Genomic DNA, 19,503 nt, shown 5'->3' with positions numbered 1-19,503 from the left:
ATGTATCCTGATTCAGAATAATCGAAGCTCCTTGATGTTACATTGTAATGGCTTTTCCAAAAGATATTCCAAACATCTTTTGCTTATTACAGATGCTGCCCAGCCACTGAGAGGGCTGTCAGACAGTCCTCAGATAATAGCTCCCATTGGAACCTCTGGCTGAAGAGAGCCACTTTGCCCAAGTTTACTACCTTTTCCTAGGATAGCCAGCACACAGTGACTGAGTGCTGTGTGCATATAAAGGCCCCGACTATTAAGTCCATCTGCAAATGCTCGTTCTGGCTTCAGAATGTCTGAGGCATCTCTGAAGACGACTGAATCCCAGCTTAACTTCTCCTACTGTCCAACTTTCTTCTGTGGTAGCTTCCCCAACAGGTGTTGACCCAAAGAGCAATCTCTAATAAATCTTTGGCATGTTAGTCACATCATAGTCTGCTCCCCAGAGAACTCAAAATGTAACAATTAGTAATCAAAGAACCAAACGTGTAGCAATTACTAATCAAAGTTCTCCTTGAACAACTGTCTTTATGGAGAACTAGGGGCCATGGTAATAGGACTAAAGCTCCGGATCCTGGAACCATGCAAAGTGTAGGCTTGACCCAGAATGACCTTAAATTCTCACTGCCTAAAGATTGAGCTGTCTGGGATGGGCCCAACCACCTTGCCCCTGTAGGAGGTATTGTATTACCTGTTTGGTGGTGGAGATGGGGGAGGGTAGGGAAGGCGGGAGTGTTTCGTACCCCAAGGCCCAAAATTCTCCAGATGCTGAGAAGCAGGTAATCCTAGACAAATGCTATAAACAAACAGCTGAAATCCCAAACCAGATGGCCTAGCACCAAATTGGACTGCTTAATTCCCCTGACAAGGCCACGTTCTCACACCTACCCTAGAAAAGGCAGGACGGCAGAGAGAGCAAGTTCTCTGCACTGGAACACAGGATCTCCCTCAACCTCCCACATGTCCAAAGGATGCCTAGCTTCTTCAGGTCTCTCTGAGGGCGCATGGGAGGAAGGAAGCATGTGGCTTTTCTTCTCTCATTGATGCTGGCTGCATGTGGCTTTTCCTTTACCTATTAAAGTCTGCCAGTAGTGTTGGAATTTATCTTGAATTTTTGTGGCTAACAAATGGACACCAGTATAGGGCCCTCCTTGCACAATACTGCTGACCACAAAGGAATGAACTCTGCTTAGTACCACTTATGGCTTTTCCAAGACATCAGAGGGGTTAATGGCTACCTGAAAAAAGTTGCTAGGAGAGCCACTGGTAGATTGACCAGGGCATCTGAATATCCCAGAACCAGAGAGCAGATAGCCTGAAGTGAGACGTTTTAAGTAGCTGAGCAGAGTTGACCATCCACTGTGGGCAAGAGCAGAATTGTCTTCAGTAACCCTGAGTGCGTCTTCAGCATGGCCAAGTCAACAAGCTAAAAGCATGGGATGATGGAGCCCCTCTCCTTGATGAAGGAACTGTACCCCAGCTCAGCTCCCCAGGGACCACGGGCTTCCTCCCCATGACAGGAGGGCTATTCCTTAACCAAAGCCGTAGGACATTATGAAATTCATCTTGGACCCTGGCGTATGACAACTGGAGGCCCAAATGGGACCCAAGTTGCACCTCCGAAGGTCCTCTAGTATTTTCCATAAGAATAGCTTTGATTTATGTACAGCATTACCTTTTAAAACACATTCACATGGATTAATTCAGTAAGACCTCAGTAGGTTCACATCAACCTACTGAAAGTACAACCTACTTTCAAAGGATGTATTAAGTAATCCATACATTTTCAGGAAGAAAAATTGGAACATAGGATTGGATAAAGCACATTTTCCTTACTGATTTAAGAAAAAAATTGTATAAAAGGCTAGAACTTGAATCACAGCTACTTGCACATGTAATAAATTATCTTTTTTAAAAAAGATAAGATTACATGCAGCTTGTACAGAAATTCCTGGAAATATGGTCAGCATAATTTAAGCACGTGATCTAAGCCCTGAAGCTTACTTTAAAACTTCCTTTGATAAAAGCTCTAAAGAGAGAGAGATCGAATGTTCAGAGGCTTAGGTAAGAGGAGGTTGGAGAAAAGGAGTTAGAGCTAAGAGGAAGTGACTGATGGAAAAGAACACAGAAGTCTATGATTAGGCAAGGCAGGATGCTCCATGTAGTCTGTACATTCAAAAGCAATTTTACAAATGTCCCCCAAATACACTGTATGATGTAGCCACCCAGGACAATTTGGCATCCCTGGAGCAATGTGGACTTGGTGTTTCTCTTCTGAAATGCCTGCCCTACTTCTGCTCCTTTGGGAAATAGGATACGTTTCAATAAAATAAGATCCATTCAATACATACATGCTTATCAGAGGCCCACTAGGTGCCAGATATTTGCTGGGGGCCAAATAGGAATAATCCATAATGTAAGAAATAGACCCACCAATTATTGCAGTGGAGTGTAATGGATGATTGAAATGGGTCTTAGTCTTGTACTTTGAAGAGCATGAGTAATAACTACTTGATCTGAGAATGTCATATTTTGCTATATACATAGTTGCCTATAACTGCCATCTACGGAGGGAGAGTCACTCCATCGAGTTAATCTGTCTATGAAATTAAGAAGGGACATGAGTTTTATCTATGCTGTTCGAAATGTCTCCAAACCATGCCCTTAATTTGGTATAGTAATAATAATTTGTAATAATGTGTCACCAGAAAGCTAAGCAGCATTGCCTGTCTGAGTTACTTCTTACAGAATCCCAGATCCTTAGAAAGTAGAAAGAACCCTAGAGACTAACCATTCTACCCTCCATGTAGCCCAAAATCCTCTTCTCCAAAATCCTGATAACTGGTCATACAAACGGGAGGTGGTTTCATCTGCTTCCTTTGTTTGCACCGACATGATCCACTTAAGCACAAGCTTGGTATCACATTACACTCTTGGAAGTGGTGATCTGCATGGTGCCCTTCTGGGGCACAAAAATGCTTCTAAAAGCCCCATGTCACCCCTGTGTATGATATGCTCATAAAGCAGATGTTTCCTAGTTTTAATTTTTGTGAACTCTCTGATGGATTAAGCCAAACATCTTGCAGCTTTATTCATTATTGCTACAGTGGATAACTTGTGCCTGGGGTAACAGTAATTTGGAGTTATTAATGAAAATGAAAGATAATTTTTAAAAGTATCTAAAACTCTGGCTGAGACAAAAACATGGAGTACTCACATGAATTTAATCCAAGTTTCCTTTTTCCACTCCAAAGGATAAATATTACTTTGGTTGCAATAATTTTTAAAAAAGGATGTTGTCACACATAGTCTTGTATTGTGCATTCATTGAACATACCTGCAACCCTTCAATGGCCAGTTTAAGGATTGAAGGTGTCAGTTTGGAGGCTTGTTTGAAGGAAAAATTACTCCAGTCTATAATTAAAATGAAGCCATTTATCTGAAGCTCCGGATCTTCGATTAGGACTTCCAATGACAGCAAGATGGCACGAAGGATGTCTGTGAAGGAGTTCCTGCAGCCAGAGCAGAAAGGAGAGCTGTGTGTGAATATAAGCAGGTGATAGCACATTGCATGCTACAGTACTGGCCTCCGCATGCCACTGCTCCATGAGCCCAGACTGCAGGGTCACATTGGCATCCTGTACCCAAAGAGACTGAAAATGCATTTGCTAAACTTCACAGCAATAATGCTTCAAGACTTGCAGGTTGGACACCTCCCTCGGATCTGCACCCCAAACTTAATGAGATGACCCTCCTCTGTGTTCCTATGGCTTTCCATACTCTGCTTCCTCCAAGGCCCCAATTGCGTTTTGTTGAAATACATCCCTTACCCATCTCTCTCCCTCACAGAGCTCTGATGTCCTTGAGGGTAGGGATTGGGCCATAATCATAGTTGTTTCCCCAGTACCATGAATCATTGCTGAACAAATGAGGTGAGACCTCAATCAGAGGTGTTTATTTTGATGAAACCTCTTTTATTTCCTCTGTATTTAAAAAATCCTGCTAAGGGTGTAAAAATATTCATGCCATTGATGCTATTTTTTAGCTTCAATTCTTGGATAGAGAAAAATAAAGCACGAAGAATAGCTTATTTTCAGTGAAGGTCTATAGAGTGTGATTTGGGAGGCAATTTGCTTTGAGTACATCAGTAACTATGACAACAGGCAGACCTGAATACAAACTAGAGTGACAGCTCTCCAGTGCTGTGTGTATTCCTCCACATCATATGTGCCCATTCACCAGGGCATATATGTTTTAAATAATTCTCAGACATGAAGAAGTGATGGCAAATTCACTCTGTTTCTCTCAGTAAATTATCTAAGCTATAAATCTAAGATTTTAGAGGATCTCTAGATTCAGTGTTTTTCTTTGGTGAGCAGGAAAATATGAGCTTGGATGGCAAGTGATGGCAGAATCTGCTACTCCCTTCAAGTTTTCCTTGAAATCCGAAGCCAAGTCCTCTTGTGAAATTAGTGTGAAACAATCACATTCTTGAGCATTCCAATCTGGTTCAAATGCCAATGACTCCAGATTAGAAAACAGGAAATCTCTGATAAAAATGTAAACCAGGGCCCAGGGCGGTGGCTCGGGCCTGTAATCCGAGCACTTTGGGAGGCAGAGGCGGGTGGATCACCTGAGGTCAGGAGACTAAGACCAGCCTGGCCAAAAAGGTGAAACCCTGTCTCTACTAAAAATACAAAAATTAGCTGGGCATGGTGGCGAGTGCCTGTAATCCCTGCTACTTGGGAGGCTGAGGCAGGAGAATCGCTTGAACCCAGGAGGTGGAGGTTGCAGTGAGCTGAGATAGCGCTATTCCACTCCAGTATGGGAGTTGCAGTGAGACTCTGTCTCAAAAAAAAAAAAAATTATGCCAGTAAGAATATATTGAATGCCTAGTATAAACTCAGTGTTATGCCTCATGCTTAAAGTTATAAAGTAGAATGTCCTATTTCTACTTTGAAAGAACTCTTAATTTAGTTGGGGTGGGGTGGTAGATTAGCAATATGAAAGGAATAAATATAATTTGAGTAGTCAGGGAAGAGTTTATGGAGGGATGAAGGCTTGGGATAATCTTGAAGAATGGATAGGAATTTTATGGATAATTGGGAAAAGGGGAGCAAAACTTTTTCAGGAGAGAGAAGTGACACAGATGAAAAAGAAAGATACTAGCCCATTCTGTTTCTGTATAGTTCTTCTCACTATAAATCATTTCCCTATATTAAGCCACAATTTTCCTCCTTCAGTCCACCCAGTGGGGGTTGTTCTGCCATACAGAAAAAACCCTCACGTCTCCCCACACCACACACTTTCAACTATCTAAGCATGGTGGTCATGATACCCTACATAATCTCTAGACTAAAAAAAAAAAAAATTGTAACTTTAACCATTTCTCATAGAAAATGGTTCTTAATACTCTTTTTGTCATTATGGTTTCCTTTCAGATATATTCCCTTTTCATTTTTAGAGATGTCCCATTCTTGTTGTTGTAGAACAGGTTTTCACTGGGACTTTGTATGCTTTTGTTTTTCCTTTCACATCAAAACAATTATTCAAAGATCCAAGTCTTTTTCAGAGATACAGCTTTGTATTGGAAGCAAACATTGATTTAAGAGGATCAAGGGAGCAAAGATTATGAGTTTAGGCAATTCCAAATGGAAATGCCCAATTGGTAAACTGGAGATGATCATTAGGGCATCAGGGAGTCATTAGCTTTCTTAGGAAGAGCATAAACACAGAGAAAGTCAGGATGGAAAGGTTAAGCCTAAGGTAAAGCCTACATACAGTACTGCAGTTGAAGGAAGAAGAATTAAATAATAAAAGGGGATAGGATCAAGGGTGTGTTAAAAAAAGAAAAAGAAGAAGAAGAGAATGTTTCAAGAAGCAAGGGTATGATAGATTGCATTACTGTGTTACTGATACCAATTCTTCACTTATCCCTGAATCCACACACTAGCTATGGGCTCAATGAGGATACAGTGTATTTTTTGTCTCTTGTTCATGTGACTTGATTTGACAGTAAACATTATTAGTAACTTTAACCACTGGCACCATGACAGGATGCCAATTCCAAGCCTAGCTCTTAAGAGACTTCAGATGTTACCACTGTTCTCTTGCCCTTCTGCCATTGCCACAGTAAAAAATATGCCATAGCCAGCATGCTGAACTGTGAACAAGGGTGAAAGACACACAGACCAGTGACTCCCCAGCCAACTAGCAGGTTTTCATTAGAAGTAGTGCCACCTAGGTGAACCCAGCCTAGATAAACTGCAGCTACCCACAGGTGCATAAACAGCAACAAATGATTGCTTTCTTAAGCCACAGAGTTTTGAGATGGTTTGTTACATAGCAATAGCTATCCAATAGCAAAAGGTAGTTAACAAAGTCAAATGCAAAGGAAAGATCAAGGAGAATAGAAAGGAGACAGGACCATTGCCTTCGACAAGTACTCTTTGGGGGCTTGTGGGAGAGCACTTTTAGTTGAATGGTGAAGGTAGAAATAATTAATTTTGAAGATCTTAAGCGAATTACTTAATCTTTATCTCATTTTTACTCCTTTAACTACAAGCTGGCACATCTTTTCATCACATATCCACACTTATCCACTCCAAGAGAAAATGCTGAGCTCTGCCTAGAAATCATTCTATGCATTTTGGAGACCAGAACCTTATTGCAGGACAGGCACTGGCAATGAAGGAAAAGTTATATTCCTGGGATGATCCCAGGAGAAAAGTAAAAGGATTATGGACTTCATTACAGTTTCCAAATGTTTGAATGCTTTACTTTTCCAGAGAAACTGGGCAGGCGGGAAAGAGTTACATGGACTGTGTCTCAAGTCATGAAGCTTCGCCAGTGTGGAGGAGTGTAAGCCTACCTCTTAACTTAGCTGCAGTGATTACCTTAGTTCTTGGCTTCCTTGTATGAATTTCCTTATTGTTTTCCTCTTCACTTTTTTTTTTTTTTTTTTTTTTTTTTTGAGACGGAGTCTTGCTCTGTCGCCCAGGCTGGAGTGCAGTGGCCGGATCTCAGCTCACTGCAAGCTCCGCCTCCCGGGTTTACGCCATTCTCCTGCCTCAGCCTCCCGAATAGCTGGGACCACAGGCGCCCGCCACCTCACCCGGCTAGTTTTTTTTTTTTTTTAGTAGAGACGGGGTTTCACCAGGTTAGCCAGGATGGTCTCGATCTCCTGACCTTGTGATCCGCCCGTCTCGGCCTCCCAAAGTGCTGAGATTACAGGCTTGAGCCACCGCGCCCGGCTCCTCTTCACTTTTTACAACATCCTTTGACTTCTGGAATCCTAGCTTTTTAAAATTTAAAATGGCTATCAGACCAAATAATTTATGTAAATACTCCACCCTCAAACACAGGGAGCATAACTCCCCACTCCATAAGTGAGCTGAGCATCGTGGCTTCCTTCAAAGGGTACAATATAGAAAGAGGAAGAAGAGTTACTGTACAGTAGAGAAACGCTACCTCAGCCAGGTGATCCAGTTCAACCTAGCCAGTGATACATCATGTTGACTGTATTTATGCTTCCTAAGGTGATGAAAATGGCACTTGACCTCTATGATCTTCCTCCCAAATAAATACAACCCAAGAGTAATCATGAGAAAAATATTAGACAAATTCCAAGTGAGGGACATTCTACAAAATACCTGACTGGTACTGCTCAAAATTGTTGAGTGTATCAAAAAATAGGGAAAGTTTTAGAAACTGTCACAGTCAAGAGGAGCCTAAAGAAACATAAAGACTAACGGTAATGTAGGATCTTGGGTGGAATCCTGGGACAGAAAATGGACATTAGGTAAAAACTTAAAAAATCCAAATAAAATATGGACATTAATGAATAATATATTAATAATGGTTCATTAGTCATAACAGTAACACTGTCCTAATGTAAGGTGAAAATAATAGAGGAAATTAGAAGGCGGGACATAGGGGAAGTCTCTGTACTGTCTTCATAGTAATTGTGTAAATCCAAAATTGTAAATGAAAAGTTTATTTTAAAAAACAATGCCTTCTAGAGTTTATAATCTGCCATAATAAATCTTCATAAATATTCTAACAAGGATTCTAAGCAAACCAAAATGGACATCAGCAGTTCAGCTACTTTACGCAAATGGCAGAAATGAGAACAGAAGACATTTCTAGAGTTTCTTCATTCTACCAAATCATTTACATTTATATATGGTTTAACTCCAAAAACTCAGGGGGAAAATTTTTTTGATTTACTTTATTGTCTGCAATCACAATTCCATCAGAGTATTTTAGCACTTGTATCAAAATGAACTAACATGACAAATGGATATTTACATTTCTCCCACCCTTTTCTATAATGTGCACAGCATTTATACAGTCAGTTATGGATATTAGTTTTGAATTAATTATAAGTTCAAATGTGATAATGTATGTGAGAGGACTGTGTGAACTGCAAATTGCCAGTGAAATGTAAAGAACTCTACTAGCAGAAAATAGGAAACTTAAATTTTTTCCCCATAAAGGATTTTATACAAATTAGGACTTAGTAAATTTTTATCTACAGGGGTTTCATCGTTATACTGTGAGCAGTTAGAGATTATAAGTAGTGAGTCATTTTTAGGTTCTACTGTTGTACATATGAGTTAAGCACCTGAGGCTTTAAAGCCAGCCATCCCATTGCTGGGCATATACCCAGAGGATTATAAATCATGCTGCTATAAAGACACATGCACACGTATGTTCACTGCGGCACTATTCACAATAGCAAAGACTTGGAATCAACCCAAATGTCCATCAGTGACAGACTGGATTAAGAAAATGTGGCACATATACACCATGGAATACTATGCAGCCATAAAAAAGGATGAGTTTGTGTCCTTTGTAGAGACATGGATGCAGCTGAAAACCATCATTCTCAGCAAACTATCGCAAGAACAGAAAACCAAACACCACATGTTCTCACTCATAGGTGGGAACTGAACAATGAGATCACTTGGACTCAGGAAGGGGAACATCACACACTGGGGCCTATTATGGGGAGGGGGGAGGGGAGAGGGATTGCACTGGGAGTTATACCTGATGTAAATGACGAGTTGATGGGTGCAGCACACCAACATGGCACAAGTATAAATATGTAACAAACCTGTACATTAGGCACATGTACCCTAGAACTTAAAGTATAATAAAAAAAAAAAATGAAAAAAAAAAAAGAAACCTAAGTCAACAGCACAATACAAATGAAATACAAAATAGTGGAAATTAGTAAGTTCTTACCCATGAGAAAGTATTCAAGTTTCAACTAAGCTATGAGGATGCAAAGGCATAAGAACGACACAATGGCTGGGCACATGGCTCACGCCTGTAATCCCAGCACTTTGGAAGGCCGAGGTGGGCAGATCATGAGGTCAGGAGATCGAGACCATCCTGGCTAATACGGTGAAACCCCGTCTCTACTAAAAATACAAAAAATTAGCTGGGTGTGGCGGTGGGCACCTGTAGTGCCAGCTACTCAGGAGGCTGAGGCAGGAGAACGGCGTTAACCTGGGAGGCGGAGCTTGCAGTGAGCCGAGATCCCACTACTATACTCCAGCCTGGGCAACAGAGTGAGACCTTATCTCAAAAAAAAAAAAAAAAGAATGATACAATGGACTTTGGAGACTTGAGGGGAAGGATAGGAGGGGAATGAGATATAAAAGTGTACACACTGGATACAGTGTACACTGCTCAGGTGATGAGTGCACCAAAATCTACTAAAGAACTTATCCTTGTAACCAAACACCACCTGTTCCCTCAAAACTCTGCTGAAATAAAAGCAAAAAATAAACATTTTTTATAAAAAAAATCTCTTTGGCCAGTTCTGTCTTTAAACCTCTTGACATCACACTTAATATGGTGATTTGCTTTTGGAAATTTCTTAAGGTCCACCACAAACCACAAAGTGGTTTTGCAGATGATTTTCACCAAATATCCATGTCTTGGTTATAGGTGCAAAAACATTGCATCCCACCACATGTCTTCCTCTCTTCATCCCATTTGAAACATCTTTCAAAATTACTTACTAAAATAACCATGATGTGGTTCTTACAGTTACAGAGTGTGCTTTGCCTTTCCTCTGATAATGATGTCTAAGCCAAGGTGGAGAGGCAAGTATGCTCCTTCTGTATGTCTGCTGATGTATTTTGGCCCCTAGACTGGGGAAGAGTCCTCCTTTGGTAAACTGGCAATAGGGCCTGTACTTGTAAAAGGTGATTGGGCTTAACACTGTGGATCTGCCACTCACCAAACATGCAACCATCCATACAAGACTGAAGTTCATCAATGGACAGTTTCCTGTTCCTTACCCTTGTAGGGTTATTGCTAGCACTATCCAAAATAATATGTGTGAAGAAACCTCCTATTCCAACAGGAGGCAGTATTTGTATTTACATGAATTATAGAGATATCCCTCTAAGTCACTGTTTTCATGATGATGATGGTAGCAGGACAATAGGGAGTATGCAAATTTTGTTTTGTTTCCAGGTGAGCTTATTTTCTCCTCTTCTAGGCCTGTGGGTCTTTGAAAAACTGTCTAAAATAGGAATTCATGTGAGACACTTTCCTAAATGGTTTCTAATAATTCTTACATAATTCAGGTTTTAGCTGAATGTGTGCCATTGTGCTCCTAAGCAAATAAATCCTTATTTCTCAGTGAGGTAATCAAGGAGAAAGAAAAAAAAAAAAATGTGTTCTGAAAATATGAGATTCAAGAAGTGTGCTAATGAAAAATGGTTGGCTTTGCTCTAGTAGAATTAAAGTTAGCAAAAGGTTGTATTAAATTTACTACTCTGAATCTTAGCTGGAAACTTAAATTAGACAATCACTTTTCTCAGTAAAGTTGGTTACAGAGAGAACAGAAGCCTGGATTTAACTCTATCTCACATAATTTGATGAGGCTCACATTCTCAAGAAGAAAAAGGAAAGATGGAAGGGAAGAAGAAAAAAGCAAAAAGGAAGAAAGAAGGGGAGAGAAAGAAGAGGGGAGGGAGGGAGAGGGAGAAGAAAAGAATGAAAGGAAAGGAAAGGAAAGGAAACGAAACGAAAGGAAAGGAAACGAAAGGAAAGGAAACAAAAGGAAAGGAAAGGAAATGAAAGGAAAGGAAAGGAAAAATCCTGCAAGCAAATTTTCATCTCTTTGAATTTTATCTTATTTCAATCAGTACTGGAAACTTTTGGATTTGTGTTAGCATAAGAATATAATTCTCTGAAATACCAGAATAATGAGTTGCCTAACTTATTATGAATTGTAATTCAAGAATACTTGGCCTTCAAAGCCTCAGCATCAGATTTTTAGAAACAGTATATTGAATACATTATATTCAAACATCTGATAACACACAGGTGGAGTTTTAGATAGGGAGCCAACTACATTGTTTCAAACTGCTTCTGAATTTTTGGTTCAGTTCAGTTCACAGACGCTTGACTAAGAATAGTGTTTATTTTATAAAAACAGCTAGAGTCATTGCCAATGTGTGTCTCTCTACCAAGTATGGCAACAATATACAGGGAGAGTTTGGGGACAGTCATCCTCAGCCCCAGTCCACCCCTATCTGACCATTGCTACTGAGGACAAAACACAAAGGGAAATGTTCTTGTCCAAGAACAAGGCCCTGATTTTGAAACAGTATAGAGAATATTGTGACAAAAACGGTGAAGACAGTATTCTCTCAAGGACAGCATGGAAATAAGAGCGTGTGTTTCTCCAGACCACTCCTGGCAGGCCTATCCATCTCCGGATATAGACACCAGAGTGCAAAGCATTCATATCCACCACTTAAAATGACACTTGAAACTAAAGCTTTTAAATTCCAATCTGCCAGGATATTTTTTCATCTGTGTTTCTGTGGAGAAATAGAGTATGTATCACTGTGTGTGTGCATGTGCAATAACTCATCATTTACAGTTAATTTCCCTAGATGTTGTCTTTCCTCTAGTTCTTTGGTTTAAATAAAGCAGTGGTTTGAATAAATAAAAACCAACATTTTATCACATTTGGTCCAGGTGCTTCTATAGTCTCCCAAGAATTGAAGAGAATTAAATTAGTATCAAATGCATCTATTTCTTCACTTCAAAATTTAATGCAATTTCTTACTATTCAGTGTCTTCTTTTAAAAATGTTGAAGTACCTGCAACTGCAATAAGGAGTCAGGAGGCATTTGTTCAAAGATTTAATGATTCTGTACGCTGTGGAAGACACAAAGAGAAAAAAGTAATTTTACTTTCCTGCTAGTAGGTGGAAATCAGTCGGAGACAGTAAAATATATGTACATAGGAAGCAATGAGGGTTCAGAGTTCGGCAGCGCCTGATTTAAATCCCAGCTGTCCTATGTAAGCTTAGCAAGTAACTTAATCTCTGTGTGGTTTCATTCCCTCATCTGTAGAAGGATCACAGCACCTACACCTCACTGGTATGTGCAGTGCACATAAAGACTTAGCAGCTCATGGTAATGCACAAAAAGTGCTGATGGTCATGGTAGTCTTCATTATTACCTGAGTAAATATGACATGAAAGAGAAAATAACAGGAGTTGCAAAGTGCTTGGGAATTACAAGAAGGAGAGATCACTTATGATTGGGGAGTTTTGGAAAGTCTTCCATTGGGTCATGAGAAATGGGGAGGTTTGGACACTGGACATAGAAGGGAAAGGGCAGAAGGAGCCACATAAGCAACAGTAAGAGTTTAGCGTGTAGACACCATGTGTCGGAGGAATGCAAAGTTTTCCTGTGCCATGGGGCAAATGAAAAGGAAGGTAAAAATAAGATCAGGAATGTGATTGTGATTCATCTCATTCTGCTTGGTGGGAGAACTGCTGACTGTTATGCTGATGAAGGAAATGATGGATTCTGTGCCTCAGGGAGATTTGGACTGGCAGCAGGAACTGTGGGTGCATCAAAGGGAGGGGACTGTAGTCTAGCAGCTCAGTTAGAGGGAAGTGATGCAATACACTGGGTGAGAGCGGAATGGAAATGATAGAGATGTGGGAGGAACCAGAAGGCTAGTAGCCAGGACTTAGGTACCAATTAGATATGGGTGTGAAGAGAACAAGGACCAAAGGAACTATGTCAGGCAGGAGGTGAGTCAGAGGTGCTGTAGTTGTGTCTAGTTCTTACACAGTAAGAATCAGCACCCAGCACAGTATCACACAACATTAATATTAACATTACTTGATATCAGGGTTGTCAAGGGTTACTCAGAAGTACATGGGCTGGTGGGGTCTACCAAATGTAATAAAATACCACCATAAGCAGGTGCCATGTCTGCAAAAGAGAATATTTCCTGTCCTATTTATAACAAAGGAATGCTTGCCCTGCTAGTCTAGACCATCAGCTCCATCCAAGCTGGGAGTGTGATGCATTTGCCTTTGAATCCCTGGCAATCACCAGTACCTGTACATAGTAGATGCTCAGCAAATGTTTCTTAGCGAAAGAAGGAAGGTAAGCATGGTGCCAACTTGCCTTGACCAACACTGAGATCACTAGTGGTTGAATTTCCTTACTCTTCAAAGTTTCTCATGCTCATTGCTGATGTCTGGTGTGTTTCCTTAAGCACTTTTTCTATGATGACTCATACTTATAGAGAGCAATGTTTTACTGAGCACCTTGGGTCGAAGAGGAGGAAAGGAAACAGATTTGATTCTGGTTTAGGAGAGGGTCATGCCTGAATTCACATAAGGTTAATGTAGTGTGAATGCAGTCAGTGATTAAATGCAGTCAAGAGCTGTGAATAACAAATGTTACAAACAGGAAGGCTTGTATAACATGAGACTCTCAGTCATTGGGAAAGATCTGGTCCTCAAACACCACTTTAAGACAGCCCAAAATACAAATGGGGAAGGGTTTATTTCAGGTAGCTCTCTGGATAGAGATTGCACCAGGGCCCATAGAGAGGAGCAGCAGAAGAAATTAAAAACAAAACAAAAAACCATCCCAATGGAAGTGAGCTATGATCTTCCCATCTATTACTAAACAAGTATAAAAAATTAATTTCATGCTTGTCTATTCTAGTAAATCCCTTGGCTGAGGATCTGCCGGAAAGTAAAAACTAGGAAGAGTTTCAAGAATGCAAATAAGCGCTTAATACAGCTAAATTAGCATTGGTTTAAGCACTTCCATTTGGGCCATTCTATTTTCAATCGAGGTTTACACCACGGTTTTTCTACACCCATAAACCAAAAGCAGGCAGTGGGTCACCAAATGTCTCAGCATTCCTGTCTAATGACATAGAGTGATTTCACAATTCATGATGGACAACATACACACACACACACACCCTGTAAACTAGCATCTTCTAAAATCACAAAAATATCACTTTGGGGATTATTCTTTAACTATTCCATGAAGACTTCTTGAGCACTAGGCATGGAGTTAGGACCATATCAGCCTACTCAGAGCCACAAACAGCAAAATCTTCCCTCTGACATGAGTGAATTAAGTAAGATGGTCACGTTACTCTTACTTCCAATGAAATTCAGTTGACATTTATATATATATTGAGATGGAGTTTCACTCTTGTCACTCAAGCTGGAGTGCAGTGGTGTGATCCTGGCTTACTGCAACCTCCCACCCGGCTCCCCACCCCTGCAGCCCAGTTCAAACTGTTCTCCTGCCTCAGCCTCCCGAGTAGCTGGGATTACAGGTGCCGGCCACCACACACAGCTAATTTTTATATTTTTGGTAGTGGCGGGGTTTCACCATGTTGGCCAGGCTGATCTGGAATTCCTGACCCAGGTGATCCACCTGCCTCAGCCTTCCAAAGTGCTGGGATTACAGGTGTGAGCTACCGCGCCTGGCACTGGGTTCATGGAAATGTGCTAGTCACTACCTGAAATAGAAATTCTTTCTCCTGAATCTATCTAACTCTTATAACTACAAAACCACTTTTGGAATAAGAAATTGGACAATATGATGAGGGTTTTTTAAAGAAAAATATCTATCCTGTGGTACTACTTTGCTTTGAATGATTTTACACTACTGAGCTCCTTCCCTCTTGGTAATATTCTGCAATCACTCTTGCAATCAAGAGATACGTTTCTGAAATCATAAACTCTGATAACGGTGTGCAAGGTAACTTGAATTAAATAGTGAATTAGTAAAGCAACTGTGTAGGTATTGCCTTTCACAGAAAGCACACCTGTAACTTGAGTTAGAAGGGTACAGCATCTCATAATTTTAATTAACTCAGGGAATTGCCTACTCCAATGAAAACTCCAAACCTCCGTATTTAATAAAGAGATCAATACATTCTAAAAGGATGACAAGATTTTACAACCAAGGGAAGTCTCAAGGCTCTAAAATTAGTTGCCTGTAATGAGCAATCTCAACCCTGAAAAATATGGGTAATTCACACCTAATAGAAATGGATTGAACTTAGAGAGTCTTTAGTCTGATTTTAAGTTTTCAAAGTTGGTTTATCCTTTCTCATTTTACAAATTCTAGCCTTCTTAATCACGAGAAATTTAAACAGAGGCAGGCAATCAAATTCATGAAAGATTAGAAGGAGAGAGCTGTAGGAAATTATTATACAACTGAAAGAAAAGTCTTATCTTCATAGGTAATACATTCAAGGCAGCTTTGATAGAAATGCAGCTTGTTGACTGTTTTGCAGGCTGGTATTCTTCTACCTGAGTATCATCCTTCAACTGTTTATCTTCCTCAAGACACATCATGGTTATTAGATTCTTGGAACTAGCAGGATATAAGACTGCTGTGACTTTCACAGCTCTGAGGCCCAGGAACACCCTGACCATTGACTATACTATTTCTGATTTTTGGCACCAATAAGGCAAAGCTAATGGAAAGAACTCTGGGTCTTGACCAACTCCTATAATGCCCAGTGGTGGCTAACAAGTAACAGTAATGATAGGTGGCTTGATCATCCTTCAAAACCAGGTTACATATATTCCCATGGCCCTGAGGGGAAAAGCTTTCTGCAAATGTTACCTATACTTCTTCCAGAACTGAGTATTTGCTTAACTTGGGCAGAAGAGTCCCCTTTGGAGGTTTCCAAAGTCATTTGGAGTCTAGAACGCTGTGAATATGAGAGTTAATTGGCAGGACCAGATATGTCAGGATAGAGATGTAGGAGTTCTTAGGATTTTTCTAGAGAAGGGCCCACAGACACACCCATGGTGCCCCAGCCTAGCCCAAGTCAGGCAGGTCACGGAGACTGAAGAGTGGCCTCACCCTCTCCCTGCACTCTCTTCATAAACCAGTGGGCTGAGAGCTCTATTGGACCTACTTTTGTTCCCTGATCAGAACATAGGCTCCAGTCTAATTCTAAGAATCAGAAACAAACAAAAGATAACATTTAATAAGTTTACAAAAGAATAAATGTAGGAACATGGGGTCAACATAGTTCATTTAACAACAACAACAAATCCAATGGAATGGTTGACTTTTCCTATCCAAAGTGCTGTGTGTTTGGAGAGTTAATTTTACTCTACCAGGTAACATTACCCACAGAAGCTCTGAGGCCTCACTGGGAAATTATTTTATGAAAGTGGTGAAAGAAAACATTGGTCTATTTTACTTAATTACATCACAAATTATCACTTGGCAATTCTCTAAGCAATCAGAGCCAGTGGTAATTATTTATCACTGCCACTTAACGGTAGCTACACTGCAGGAGATACTGTAAAACATCAGCGTACATTCCCTTCAAAGCGGGTCCAAAATATCCTACACTCTGAATAGCAAACAGAATTTGGAAAATGCGTTAAATATGTATATAGACACAATTTACATATTTTAAATTCTCACACAAGGAGAAAATACAACATTTTAGGATTTGGGATTTTGCTGGAGAAGGATGTCAGTGCCTATATTTATCTTAACAAAATCTCAGAGATTGTTCTCAATAGAGAAATCCTCGAGGAGACTGCTTAGAAAGATCAGCAGTTTAATTTCCAAAGGGGAAAAGAGGAAAAAATGTGAATGCTCAGCCTCTGGAAAGTTCTATCTGAAATTTTGCCTCCCACTTTAATCCTTGCCTGTGACAAGTTGATGACCCATTATCTATCCTTTTTCCATTAACTAAGTTACAAGGAGGGTTTTCCTAGTTCTGGCTCATATAGAACCTTCCCAGAGAAAAGAGCTGCCTCTTTCACCCACATTCAGAGATCAGGAGTCATACTTACCCACCTACATAACTTTTTGAACCCTGAGGCAACATATAAATATTGTAAGTAATTGCTGTCTGAATCAAGCTGAAGTATCAGGGAAGCTTGGGGAGAGAGTGAATTAAGATGGAGGCTGGTTCTTTCAGATGAATTTACAATTCAGATAGAATCAGGCAACTGAGAGCTAATAGGAATCTTTGTAATTATATAGTGATCTTCAACTGGAGGTAAATTCACCTCCTTCCCAACTGGGGGACCTCTGATAATGTGTGTAAGTGGGACATCATTACTGGTTTTCAGAATATTTAGAGAACATTACCAGCATTCATTGGGCAGAGGGCAGTAATTACAAATATCCTGCAATGTGCAATATAACCCCCAGAATAATATCCCATCCAAATGGTAGTAACCTCTTTCTGTTGTATAATGAAACTCAGATCTGGAGGAGCTCAGTGAAACCAGATGAGCAGTTAGCTGTACAGTGGGTACAAGGTTCCTGACTCCTAGGTCCAGTGTGCTTGACATGTCTGTGAGACTCACAGAACATTCAAAGAAAGAAATGAACTGTCAGAGGAGACTGACCAATGTATGAAATGAGGAATATTATTTCCTCTTCTTCCCCACCTAGAACATTCTTTCCCTTCTCTTCACTGGGCGGACTCTTTCTCTTCTTTCAGGTCTTGGCCAAATGTCCCATTCTTAGGGAGACCTTCCTACCACAGGAAGTCACAGAGTATTGACAATGACTCCCATCTTGACCAAACTCTGAGCCCTTTTCCTGAGTAGGCCTCATGCTTGGCCCATGTTCTCAGCCTTCAAAGTCCAGATTTAGCAAAGAACTCTGCTAAGCCAATTTGTTGAGAATCCCCTTACCCTTGATATTAATCAAGTTCTTCTTTTTCCTCACTCTGTCCTTGACCCCTGAGTACGTTCCTCCTAGAAATTTTTCATAAACAGCCTCACCCTGCCTGTGGCTATAAATTCTCATTTGTTCCTGTTGTATTTGGAGTTGTGTTCAATCTCTGTACCCTATTACAATAGCCTTTACCTCCTATTGCAATACACTTGAACAAAGTCTTTTTTGTCATTTTAAGGTATCCAGTGTATACCATTTCTTTTATAATATTAATAAATGAATATATATCACATGGATATATTCCAAACATGAGCCATCTGGATAGCTGTTTCCACATGGGAAACTTGGCCTGAAAGTAGGGATAGAAATGTGGTAGATGAGATAAAGGAACTCCTAATGAGGTGACTGCAATGGAGACTGGGTTGTTCCTTCTATAATAAGACCCTGAAGAACTCTCTCTGTACAGCCAGAGATGGGCTCTGGGGAAGACTTAATGCATACATTTGTGCTAATGAGCTTTCTCTGCAGCCAAGGCAGACAGTTGTGTCAACCTATGGTACAGGGAAAAGGAAGTATCTAAAAGGCTTGGAGAATGTCCTTTGAGGTATTTAATTTACAAAGGAGACAACCTAGCATCTTGGGATTATGTGGACAAAATGAAAGCTGGGATACTATTGAGTAGGGCAGATCCTTTCAGTTATTATTCCATGTTTACTGGACATATTCATTCCTACTAATCTGTACATTCTTTCCTGACACATTAGTCATCATTGAAAGTTTGAAGACATCTGATATGATTTGGATTCGTGTCCCCACCAAATCTCACGTTGAATTGTAATCCCCAGTGTTGGAGGTGGGGCCTGGTGGCAGATGATTGTATCATGGGGTCAGAGTTCTCATTAATGGGTTAGCACCATCCCCTTGGTGGTGTTCTGGTGATAAAGAGTGAGTGAATTATAGTGAGATCTGGTTGTTTAAAAGTGCATAGCACCCCCTCCCCCTTTTCTCTCTTCCTTCTGCACCTGCCATGTAAGACATGCCTGCTTCCCCTTCACCTTCCACCATGATTGTAAGTTTCCTGAGGCCTCTGGAGAAGCAGCAGCCACTGTTTCCTGTACAGCCTGCAGGACTATGAACCAATTAAACCTTTTTTTAAAAAATAAATTACCTAGTCTCAGGTACTTCTTTACAGAAGTGCAAGGATGGACTAATACAACATCTCTCTTATCTTCTTCCTTCCTACTTTATTGGGTCCAGAAGATGAAGAAGTCTTTAAATTACTGTTTGAAAGATTCAGATTGGAAGAAAAATGTGCTGGCATGGAGGGTTCTTCATCGTGTCAGTAGATTACTGAAAGATTGTGAATCAATTCTCTGGTGACTTTAAGAACCAGAATTTTAGAGATGTTCCAAATCCTTCATCTTTATACATAAGAAAAACTGAGACTGAGAGGACACAGCTAATAAATATTACAGCCAAGATTTGAACTTCATGTCTGAATATCACAGTGGGAAGGGATCTG

At 40.3% G+C, this 19,503-nt stretch overlaps 1 protein-coding gene across 1 annotated transcript in view; it reads right to left on the bottom strand.

Annotated features, from left to right (window-relative positions):
* The window catches only part of CLVS1 (clavesin 1), a 208,387-nt gene that overhangs the window by 114,354 nt on the left and 74,530 nt on the right, over nucleotides 1–19,503 (bottom strand). The window contains exon 3 of the mRNA XM_023222360.2: nucleotides 3,335–3,509. Within this exon, the coding sequence (XP_023078128.1) occupies nucleotides 3,335–3,509 (175 nt within the window). The remainder of the gene's footprint in view (nucleotides 1–3,334; nucleotides 3,510–19,503) is intronic.

The sequence above is a fragment of the Piliocolobus tephrosceles genome, chromosome 7 (genome assembly GCF_002776525.5).
Source record: "Piliocolobus tephrosceles isolate RC106 chromosome 7, ASM277652v3, whole genome shotgun sequence".
NCBI lineage: Eukaryota > Metazoa > Chordata > Mammalia > Primates > Cercopithecidae > Piliocolobus > Piliocolobus tephrosceles.
Note: the sequence above shows the minus strand (reverse complement) of the source record. Positions and strands in the feature narration are given on the sequence as shown.